A 12569-nucleotide genomic window follows, 5' to 3' on the forward strand; every position below is an offset into this window, starting at 1 on the left:
AACGTTCAGCGCCAACATTGTGCAACACTAGCTAACCTTAGCCTAGAAATGGAGTCTGCTAACATCAACAAACGACTGGCACCCACCAAAACACAGTCCAACACAAAGTCCACGTAGCTTGCTTGCTAACATGGACGACTTGAGTGGATAACGTCAGCTAATTCATCCAGACTCCTGGGCCTGATGTGGCTGGTAAACTGCCGTTTGCAAATTGCGGTATCAGCTAATGTTACGAAGCAACCAACGGCAGATTCATGCAGCGTAGCTAAGTTACAGCTACCTGGCTAACCTTAGCTCGCTATATTGCTGGCGTTATCGCTAGCAAAATACTGAGCGGTTATGTTAGTTGGCTAGGTTGCCAAATTACTCCATCAGCTAACGTGATCCTTTCACTATTTATTAAGCATTTTTCTTTTATGGATTACCAACATTTGTGTCTACATTAACTGAAAATAAAAATGATTAACAGCAACAAAAGGAATTTGTCACAACCCAAAAATGTGTTCTTGTTAATCTACTAACTAATTTATAAAGCATTAGTAAATTGTTTATTATCCATTATTAAAGACACTAGTTACAACTTATAGCCTTTTTAGAAAATGGTGCCATCATATAACACGCAGGGTAAATGTAGATAAGATTTTAATATCTGAGGTGTAGACTTAGACATTTAATTCCAACACCAGGAAAGTTATTTAAGAATTGCATTGCTAGTAGTGACTGGCTCATTAATTAATAGACTAATCAAATCCCCTTAAAGGTCCCCAGACCTCATTTTTGGAACCACTATACAGAATTAAGAATAATCTCTAATTTAGCTCCTTTTGCAAAGTCAGGATTTGGAAGTAAGTGAGAAATTCATGTGATTGAGTTCATCTCTGATCCAGTGAGGGAGACTTTTCACTGCAGACAGCTTCCATACCTCACGGATGTTTTCTTGTTTTTGGTTGCTATTGTGGGGGCTGCAAGTGTGTTTGTGGAATCTCAAATGATCACAGGCCTCTGTTTATCTGTTTGGTTTATAAAAAAACACACTCAACGCATCCACTGAATGGCTGCGCTGTGCATCCAGTGGCCCTCAAGAGGGACGCAATGGTGGCATCTGTCCTTGAGCACTTTCGCTGGGCGTGTTGCAGCCTGTCACAAAGGTCAGGCTGTTTGAACTGTTTCTCTGCGCTGCGGGAGTCGCCCTCCGCTGCTCAACATGAAAGCTATGAGTCACTCCGTCCGATGGGGAGCAGCACAGGAGAGGGTAAGAAAATTAGGATGAGCCAATTGAGGTGCTGATGGGTTGATCGTGGAATCTGTTTGGATTTTTCTTGTGAAAAACAACTGCCACTACATGCTAAAACTTAATTTTTTTCCAAAAAAACCTTCAGATGTGCATTAAAAACTTACAATATTTAACATCCAAAAGAATCTTATATTCTTTTTATTACCTCAACTGTGTATTTACATTTCTGCTTTTTTCATCAGATTAAGATTTATAATTGAAATCATTAAGGATAATGGCGAGGATTCACCTCAATGCACAAAATAATGAAAATAATGTCCCCAATATTTTGTGCATTTAGCATATGAGTTGAGGTGTTAATTACGTTCTCCTGAACCTGAAGTTGTGGTAAAAAGTCAGGCAAGTAGTGGGGTCAGTGTCATGGAGCATTACAGTGTCGTGTCCATTGATGAGCTTCAGCATCCTGCCTTCTTCCAAATGTCACTCCTCTTTCATCCTGTTCTTAGTGCCGCATTTCACCTCTGTGATGCTGCTCCCCACGCCTCACACACACACACACACACACACACACTCTCACACACACACACACACACACACACACTCACAGAGGCAGAGAGGAGGAGGCAGCAAGAGGGCAGGAGAGAAAGAGATGATTGACGGGATTGATCATGTGATAGATGCGGTTATTGATCTGAAAATGTCTGGTAACTACGACAACAACCACGACACTCAAGTTAATCTTCTTGCTGTGCCTTTAATCATTTCAGCTGATGGGTAACCAATACACACTGACATCTTAACAAGGGAAAAACAAACCCTAATAATGAAGAATCCAAAGAGTCTTTTCAGCTCAGGTACAAAAAAAAAAAAAAAAAAAGATACAGTGAGGAAAATGAACATATCGACTGTATCGATGAGTTACAGTGAACAAAGCTGTAGCTAACAACGTCCATGAATATTCCTGAAACTGGGAGTATCATCTGCCATTCACCTTCACAACAGCTTATTTCTCCGTCCTCGTAATCAACAGATGGCAGCAGACACGAGAGATTAAAGCATTTAATCAGATTGGTTGGGGCAATTTTGCTGCTACGGTAACAGAAATCCAGCTGATTGAATGGTGGTTTGATGTACACTCAACATAAGGGTGCTTTGTAATGAATTTTATTACAGCATCATACCATAAAGAGGAGACGACCAATAATGTTCAATGAGGAAGATCTCAGATCATCTAAAGAGATTAAACCCTTGTTCCTGTATGCTGATGTAATCAATCAAGGTAGTTTTAATATTACTAATAAAAACACATTAAAGATGCATACATATTGTGGAACATTGAAGGTTATGGCAGTGATTTTGTCTTGTCTAACTAAATTTGGGCCTCACATTACTGCACCATCCTCTGGCACAAGATGACATGACGACCCCGTCTGCAAAAAACAGTCAGCAACAAAGTCATATCGCAAGAAAATTAAGAACACTATGTCTCCCCCCTGACAAAAGGTCCCTTTGTCAGGGGGGAGATCACGCCAACAGTCCGGAATGAGGCAGTCCAAAATAGATGAAGGCAGCAAGAGAGAGCAAGTATAAAAAGAGTGTGTTTTAGTAAGAGAGAGTTTTTAGTAAGAGATTTGTGCCTTTTTCTTTGGAACATTTGTCACCACTCGTGTGACTTGTGCAAAACTGTTTGTATTCCACCTGAGATCAGAGAAAGTATCACCAGTGTCTCCCATTTGTTGCTAAATGAGGCCAAAGGCAAAGCTTGCCATGTGTAAGCATTGTCTCACCTGTGTGCTATGTAGCCACAACAAGCCTGGTTGTTTATAGCACAAACACAAGAGCACTCACACCGCTCCTGTGTTTACCTGCAAACAGCACAGACATCTTGGGGTGATGGGGGATGGTCGCTGTGTCCGAATCTGTCCACATTGACACTTATTTCAGCAGACTGACAGCTATAATGTGCTGTGGCCAATGTTTTCACAAAGCTAAAAATCTTTAGCTCCATCACTGTCATACAAATTAAAGCAGTCACAATGTTTTTCTTTGAGTGGAAGGGGGTGGAATCACGAGTCTACCAATGTGAGATGATTTTGGTGAGGAGGTGATAATCACAAGACTAAGAACAGATAAACATGATAATAATGTTCCTGGAAAATGGTTAAAAATACACTAGAGTGTCAGCCTGTTTATTATAAATACCACCAGCAGCACCAGATGTGGAATGATCCTCTTCAACACAATGAATATTTCAAATGGCAAGACATTTAAAAATGGCTCTTAATATTTAATCCTTCCTACTGGGAAACCAACACATTTTTTTTGCATAATTCCTTGGTGGTATGAGGAGATGTGCAAGTGGAATAAATACGCTTTGATGGAAACAGATCCTTTGCTTTATTTGCTAAACAAACTGGCAAGGACAGCTACAGTAATAACTGACAACCTTTACTTCCTCCTCAGTTTTTTTTCCAACAGAAAGTTCTACAAAATAACACTTTGTTGGAGATGAACTAGTCTTATTTTATGGTTAGATCATTTGTTAAATCAATAATTAAACACCTGCTTGGTCATAGAGAACCTGCTGTATCACTGAGTCAGTTTGAACTGATTGTCAAGGGGCTTCTTCAAGTCATAAAACACAAAAACGAGGGAACATTTTTCCCTCTATTTGAACTAAATGAAAAAACTAAAATATTCCAGGGGAGGAAAATGCAGATGGCATTACAGTATTTTTTATGTTTTATGACTAATTTTATCCTGTACATTATATTCTAATTTCTGATGGAGAACCCAACTGTTAATGAGGAATGAATGAATGAATCTTATCAAAACAAAAAATTCACTGAGCATTTGTCTCAACACTCTTCTGTCTTCATTTAAAATGTCCTTTTAATGGCTCTTATAGTTTTATAAACTGTGTTCCCCTGAAGTTTCAGCACTTCTTTATGCTCATGTGATGTTTGTCACTCCACAATTAACACGAGGGTTTCGTGTCCATCTGCTAACATCACACAGAAAACAGTCCGACACTGTATGGCTCTCAAAATATGTAATGCGGCAGCGTCGTGACTGTTTGTCTTTCTCTGAAAAGCTACATGACTTATATTCTTCAAAGAAGTTTTGCAGTTCACTGGATTTTTTTTTAGCTTAAAAGCACTGTTGTAGCATGAACAAGAGATGTATTAATTCAACAAAGTTTAGAAAATATGAATAAAACTAAGTATATTTATTGGATAATAGATGGCAGAGGAGACAGTACATGAGAGCTACAGCTCTGGTACAGTTTTGCAGCAGTTCTCTGATACATGTAGCTCATTGTTCAGCTGTTGCCGCTGTATGAACTCTGAGGTTTCCTCAAGGATCTGCCCTGGGATGTGGAAGTCAGCTGGCGTGTTCTGCTGAACAGCTGATTCCTGAAGGCCCTCAGTCTCTGGCTCCTCTGGGCTGGCTCTGCTGTGAGAGTTGCAGGGCTCCAGATTGCATCCAGTGCCCTGAAGGAACTGCAAAAAGTTTTCCTCAATAGAGGCCTCGCGGCTGGGCAGCTGCTCCCCTTCGCTGGGCCCAGCCCGCTTGAAGAGACAAGCCAGGTGGCGGCCCAGCTCCTCACGAATCTGCCGGTTCAGGCAGCCGTAGAAGAAGGGGTTGGAGGTGAAGCAGAAATAGCCAATCCATGTGACCACGTCCTCCAGCTGGGCCAGCGAGGCGGGAGAGGTAGACACCACAGCCGAGTAGAGATGGAATGAGAAATATGGCAGCCAGCAGCAGAGGAACTGGCCTCCCACTGCCACAAGGACCACCGCGGCCTTCCCGCCGCTGAAGGTCCTCTGAGGGGTGGTGCGGGCGCCAGTTCCCCCGAGGCTGGCTGCCATGGTGGAGTGGCTGCTGATGGACTCCGACCGTTGTCGCGGCGTGTCCATCCAAGTGGGAAGGGGGCCATGCTGCATGGCTGCTACTCGCGCCACCTTGAACATGTTGCAGTAGACCACCAGGATGATCAGCATGGGGCACAGAAAATAGATGAATGTAAAGAAGACCATGAAAAGCAGCCGTGTGGTTCTGCCTCCCGCCCAGTGGAGGGAGCAGTGTCTCTGACCGTGAACGAGGACTGAAGGAGTCCCCAGACCCTGGCTCCCCTGGAGCAGCCATCCCAGGAGAGGCAGCACTGACATGACAACGGCTTTTATCCAGATTCCCACTAATACCATCACCACCACCCCCACTGTCATCTTCACCTCATGACGCATGGGGTGGACGATGTAGTAGTAGCGCTCCACATTGATGGCACATATGGTGAGGATGGCAGCACTCACTAGACACACACTCAAGCAGAGATAGCTCCGACACAACGCCTCGTCCACCAGGATTCGGTCTGACAGCATCCCCAGAGGCATCAACACCAGCGCTGCCAGCAGGTCCACCAGACAGAGGTGGAACACGAAGGCAAACTTGCGCAGGTGCGGCGTTTTGGTGATGACAATCATCACGGCCAAGTTCCCCACCACTGCCAGCACATCCATGATGAGCATAGCACACAGCGCCAAGGACTGATTCAGATCCACCCCACCTCGGCCACTTGTGACGGGCAGGGTCACGTTAGAGATATTCGGGTGCAGGGAGGCTGGAAACGTGGGGAGGAGGCCGGAGAGAGAAGTGTTCCAGGAGGGGCTCGGTGTGACGGGACGCTCCATGAGAGGATGGGATAAGGAGGAGAGAGTCCGCTGAATTTCACAGGCCCATCACCCATCCTCCCCTGTCATAGGGTGTCACTGAGAAGCTCAGGCAGTGGTGTCAGTCACTGGCCCTGACCCCGGTAGACTTTAGCCTGGAGCTCAGCACGCGATCACAGGAGGTTTCACTCAATTCCTTGTAATTTTTAGTGAAGGCGTCCTTCTCTCTCCAATGCGACCTTCAGTCGGAAAGATCTGAAACAAACGAGACAGTCCTGTTTAAAAGAAGGCGCAAGTGATTTTGTTTCAGTTTTCACAACATGATGCATTTGAGTGAATTTCATGAAATATGACAAATAATACTTGTTTTCTAATCCTAGTTTGAAAGGTGCATAATATATGTAGGACATGAAATTATGAAAAACTACCTTTCAGATTACATAGTTTTATGGATGTTATATGACCTACACCTTGATGAAATATAACATATCGTCGTGTGGAAAGACAAGTTGATAGATCTGTCATCCCAAAAGTCACCTAAATCCTTTTTGCTCAGTCTGTGTTGGATAGAAAATGCCTAAAAACCATCAATCTAATCTACTGTTAATGCAAATAACAACATTATAATCCTTTTTTTTAGTCTATCCACTCATCAAAAGACAAATCGATGCAGACTTAGATCAATTCAAAACTGGGAATTTACAAGCAATCTGATGTCACTTATATCAAATGCAGTCTTTTGTGAAACATTATTTCTGTTGCTGTAATCTGACGCTGAGTCCCTGTTCTACAGCTGTAAAGCCGTCAGACTTGATGCAGTCCGCACTCACTTGTAGCCGGGCTCGTAATTTACTACATATTTGACATCTGCATCCTCAGATGTGTGTTTTCAGGGCAGCCGGTGCCCCAGGGAGAAGCTAAAAGTGCAGAGTGGACCATATGTCCCCCTTAACAGAGTCAAGAAGCAAACTGGATGAGTGAATAAATAAAACTGCCCAACTCAGCATTACAGAGCCCCGTGCTGTCTGAAGTGATGGAAGCAAATGATCGATAAACACTCCACGTTATTATGAGCATGACATGAAAAATAGACAATGTTAAGCTTCCTATGATTTTCTGATTCATAGGAAAACACATTTTGAGAGACTGAATGAATAAAATGTATGTAGCTATAGTAAAATTGTATCTAAAATTCATGTAAATGATGGCAGAGCAGCCTTCAGCAGTCAAGTGGAAGTGTTTGTGTGGCCAGTTGAGTAGTCGAGAGGCCCCGTGCTGTGTTTACTGTCATAACCTCACCTGGACGCAACCCCACACACTGTAAAAGCCGTGGAACGAGCACTAAGCCTTTGGTACATTTCCATATGCTGCCCACCTGCATGTGCAAGTTTTCCATTTCACAAGTGTGACAGGCTTCTTTCCTGCAAGGGGCCTGTTCTTTTCCTGCCCACGTACGCCCATCGAGCACGACTATCACCTGATAGACGCAAGGCGTAAGTAGGTGGCCTTTGCTGAATAGGTCAAAGGGTTACAGTCACCTTCAGCCTAATAAAATAACCAATAAACAACATCTCAGCTATGATGTAGCAACCCCTGTGGAGCAGCCCTCAGGAGATTCCTAGTCTAATCATCATTGATTGTTTTATTGCTCTCTGGTGTCTGGAGTCACTTTGGTGCTCCAAGGACCACCAAAATGGAAATTGTTGCTCTAAAGGAAACACATTATCACCACAACTCCCTGAAGTAAAATGTTCTAGTCCCTAAAAGGGCTTTTTATTACACAAAATCACACTAAAAAGCATCCAAATCGGAAAATTTGTATCATGTCAACACCACACAGGCACAATTTAAACAATAAAAGGATAAAATAGGGGCTTAGTGGCTCTCTCACAGCACAGCCTCCAATAATCAAATCAATGAGCGTAGTACAATTACAATTTATAGTTCAACTCTGACTCAGGAACTCCAAACAGATTCACACAAAGCGAGAATATAAAGGTTGCAGCAGAATCTCTCCGGCTGCCGACTAAAAACCATATGACCCTGTAATATGCACATGACACGGTGTTTACTGCGAGGAGAAAACTAGCCTGTTGTTCAAGTGTCCCTTTCATTGCAAAACTGTTTCACTCCTCAGCAGTGACACGCTGCGCTGACAAGCCAGGAGTTTAAATTAACATGCATGAAACGAGGTGTCTCTCCCCACAAACGTCGTCCTTCTACATGGATACACAAAGATAACGTGTGATATGATGAAAGAAAACACTGGCTCTAGTATCATTCTCTTGAGTCAGGTTTTACCCATGTCCCACCTTTCCAGCATCCTAACTTCCACCCCAAAAGAAAAACACACACACACACATCTCAACGCACACTCCGCTAACAGGGTAGGTATGTGTGGAGATGTGTGTTGATGAGAGGCCGGTGACATACCTCAGTCTGGAGAGGGCTGCTTCCTCCTGTGCAGGTTCACAGTCTACTGAAGGAGAGCCGACCTGTTTCGCTCTCTCTCTCTCTCTCTCTCTCACACACACACACACACACACACTGACACACCACACACACCACGTCACACACAGAGAGAGAGAGGGAGAGAGAGAGAGAGAGGAGAGGGGGGAGAGGAGAGGGTCGCTCCTGTGTCTCCTCCTCACCTGGCACCTTTCATCTTGTTATCACCTCCCACCCAACCAAGATGATCATCCCCCTCCCCATCCCTTCAAACACACACACACACACACACACGCACGCACGCACGCACGCACGCACGCACGCACGCACGCACGCACGCACGCACACACACACACACACACACACACACACACACACACACACTCACACACACACACACCCCTCCACTCAGCTCTCTTCTAGCCAGGTCTTCGATCCAGGCGGGAGAGGCAGAGCAGGAGCAGAAGGGAGATGGAGCAACAACAACAATAAAAAAAAAATAAAAAAATGAGGAGAGGGCTCTTGTCTTCTAGCCTGTGATGGGCAAAGGGTGAACACACACACACATTCTTCCACCTCACACACTTTCACACACACATGTAGTGGCTCCGACATGCGCCCAGGGCAACTGCAGAGCTGTGCAGAGCAGACAGGCAGGCGGCGGGTGGGAAGGCAGCACCCAGCCTCCCTGCTCTCCACTGGGTCTTAGTGCCTTGCTGCCTCCAGGCTCCTCACAGAGGGATGGTCTCTGCTTTTCACCCTTCCAACTGATCTCACCGCAGGTCACACCAGGTCCCGCTAACAGGTGCAGAAGTAGCCAACAATTAGGAGAGAAAATCACCTTCATCCTCTGGATCAGAATTTCTCTAATTCTTTGTCTCCTAATGCTCAGCCCACCAAGATCTCCCTCGATGCACAATCCGGCAAAAGCCCTCTCACGAGGCTGGATTATTGATTCGCAGAGAGGAAAAGAATCCCAGTGGTTAATGTTAATGAGCTGAGATTAACATTTACAAAAGCCCGGCCCACGCACAACATACATATTGCACTTACTCAACTATTCTCCAGCCCTCAGGAATGAATTTGTTTACCACCGGAGTGTGAGATGTAGGATCCAATGGATTGTGCAATTCAGATGTTGATCTCTACAATGTCTTTTTTGAATATTAGTATTCTGTTTGTTGTTATTTAATCGGGTAGACTCGTTTCGAGACCTGAGAACAAAAAACATTGACAGTGTAACAATGGGCACTCAAGAAAAAAACAAATGTCAGACAACCAGCAGAAAAGAATAAAAACAAAGAGAGCTGAAACAATTAGTCGATTAATCAATTATTTGATTGAAGATCTATCAGAATTGTTATATTTATGTAATCAAGCAAAAGTAGCAAATGTTTGTGTTTTATATTATTTTGTACAGTCGATCTTTGGGTTTTGGACTGCGAGACTGAATGTTACTTTGGTTTTAAAGAACTTGGTTTTTGAATATTTCAAAGACTAAACGAATAATCGAAAAATAATCATATCACATCATATCAATTGTTAATGGAAATAAGTGTTAGTTGGCACCTTTGACAGGAGTCATAAAAATCTGGAAATCTGGAAATTTGACACATATTTTTCAATCTATAATTACACAAACAATAGAAGATTTTCTACAGACCAAAAAGGTGTACAGCTTGTTACGCCAACTCTTCTTACAATACGCAGCCTATAAGTACTATCAGACAAAAGTATCTAAGATTGATTAATGTTAAGATCGATCCCAGCTGTTGGAATAAAAGAGGGAGATATATGAGGAACTTTAAGAATATCAGATGATTAGAGCGCAAGTTTGTGTTTTTTTTTTGTGTCATTTTAGAGGATATCTCATTAGCTTGAGTATCTTATTTTGGGATTAAACACTTGTAAACAGGTTGGCCCACTGTTGCTGCCTCTGGCTCACGCTCTGTTTTTTCCCTGTGAATCATACTTTTAGTAATAGTGCCAAATGAGGTGATTTAATAACAATGTGCTTTGGACACAAGAAGTAACCTTTTGATGTATGGAGGTGGCTGTTGTATCTGTCAACTCTACTCGTTTTTTTATGTTACTGTATTTTACTGTATTCATTCCCTTTGTTATCCAGTGTACAGTGTATGGGCTTTATTTTTAGGCTTTTCTTGTCTCAATTGATGCTCTGAAAATTGCTTATTCCTCCCTCAGGATTTGTATGAATGGACTGTCCCACACATCAGTACGTGACAGCTCTCTTTCATGAAGTCTATTTCCTGAGGATTTCATTCATCAGTGGAAGTGTAGCTCCACAAACCCTGATTAGGTCATGAGTCATTGATTCACTGATAAATCAATTGGCAAGTTGAACACATGTTTGCTTATTGATCCAAGTGCTAAGGTTACCTGACATGAACCTGCTTTGTCTCACACGCTGTTGTTTTTGAGTGGATTTTGTAGCAGGGACGGTTTTATGATCAGACTGTGTGCTGCTGCTGCGGTCGCTCATATGATCTGTAGGAAAAAGACAGTATCAGATATTTATTTTCCCCTGAAATGTGTTTGGAGTAAACTGTATTGCTGAGACACAACATGATAAATAATGCCCTGAGAGTTTTTATGTACAATAATAACCCAAGATGTGAAGATAGTGATACTATTGAGCCGTTTTGAAGATGGAAATGGAGTATAGACAAGTCTTTGTTTGTGTTTGTTAATGTATGTATTGTGTGTGTGTGTGTGTTTGTCCTGTGACTGCGCTCGTGTCTGAGGTGTTGAATAATGATAGAAATAGCAGATACTTGCTCACACCAGCAGCACCAATCACAGGGGAGGGAAATACAATGGTTTCCATGGCAACCCCAACTTCAGCCTCCCTGCTTGCCTGGGCAACCCCCCCCCCCCCCCCCCCCCCCGGACCACATCCACCCCCCTCTCCTATCCGCCCACAGCAGATAAGAAAAGGGCATAAATACACACACAGTCTCGTACACACTGAACACATTACCAGCCATCAGGACTTGTGTTCAATGTGTTTCCTTTTCTCCCTATTTAACTGGACAGGCAGGTGGGCTGGTTCATGCTCAAATACAGCTGCTCATCTGATATTGTTTTCCATTGTGATCTCAAATCTCATCAGTAGAGGGAGCTCTCACATTTAACAAGAAACAATCCCAGAGAGGATCCTGAAATAAAATGCAGGGTTGCTTGTGGTTCCTACAGTCTCCAAAAGCAGAACAGGAGCCAGAGCCTTCAGCTATCAAGCTCCTCTCCTGTGAAACCAGCTTGCGTCCAGGAGGCAGACACACTCTCTACTTTTAAGAGTAGGCTTTTTCTTTTTGATAACGCTTATAGCTAGGGCTGGCTCAGGCCTGCCTGGACCAGCCTCTAGTTGTGCTGCTATAGACCTATACTGCTGGGGGACTTCCCATGATGCACTGAGCTTTCCTCCTCTCCCTCTCCATCTTAACACATTCATCACAGTCCAATGCATGTTACTAACTTTATTTCTTCCCCGGAGTTTCTTTGTGCTTTCTCGTCTCGCAGGTTCCGGTGGATCTTGGTCTTGGTACGCCTGGCTGCTGCCGCCATGGTCCCGGTAATAATATTATAAAGAGTACGGTCTAGACCTGCACTATTTGTAAAGTGTCATGAGATGACTTTTGTTGTGATTTGGCGCTAAATAAAATAAAATTGAATTGAATTGATTCATGCTCACAGAGCTGGACAGTCATTTATGTGGTTCATCATCATGGCCATTAAATGTATGTGTCACACTGACGTTTTTGCCCTCATTCAAGTGCACACACTGTGGGAAAATGGTGAGGACCACTAGAATTAGTTTATCAATAGTTTAAGATGAATGAGGCAAAAGATAGAAAAGCAATATGGGATTTGTCTATTTGTCTATCGGTGCATTTCAGCTCAGCAGTTGTGATGCACTCAAGCAGACACACAAACTCACTGTTCTCGCAAGAAGTGATTATCATGTTTGTGCTGACGTCAAACCCCCAGGGATAACTTGATCCACAAAAATCCTTTTGCATTATTTCATACAGAGCTGAATTGTTTCACTTGGGGCTTCATGACCCCCATGACTGACATGCTCATGGTTATTCAAACCAGCAAGTGAGCGCGCACATTATTTTAAAACCAAATCAATGCCACATATTTTTTATATATTATCTGTTTCATCATCCTCTGTGATGCCTAGTACTCAATAC

General features: G+C 43.3%; 1 protein-coding gene across 1 annotated transcript; it reads right to left on the bottom strand.

Annotated features, from left to right (window-relative positions):
* Positions 1-3607: 3607 nt before the first annotated feature.
* Positions 3608-8420, bottom strand: gpr61 (G protein-coupled receptor 61). The gene is made up of 2 exons (XM_070910589.1): positions 8338-8420; positions 3608-6159 (listed from the first exon to the last, which is right to left on the bottom strand). The coding sequence occupies exon 2, from the start codon at positions 5923-5925 to the stop codon at positions 4504-4506; it is 1422 nt and encodes a 473-aa protein (XP_070766690.1). The 5' UTR covers positions 5926-6159; positions 8338-8420; the 3' UTR covers positions 3608-4503.
* Between the last annotated feature and the right edge of the window lie 4149 nt (positions 8421-12569).

The sequence above is a fragment of the Enoplosus armatus genome, chromosome 8 (assembly GCF_043641665.1).
Source record: "Enoplosus armatus isolate fEnoArm2 chromosome 8, fEnoArm2.hap1, whole genome shotgun sequence".
Taxonomy (NCBI): Eukaryota; Metazoa; Chordata; class Actinopteri; order Centrarchiformes; family Enoplosidae; genus Enoplosus; species Enoplosus armatus.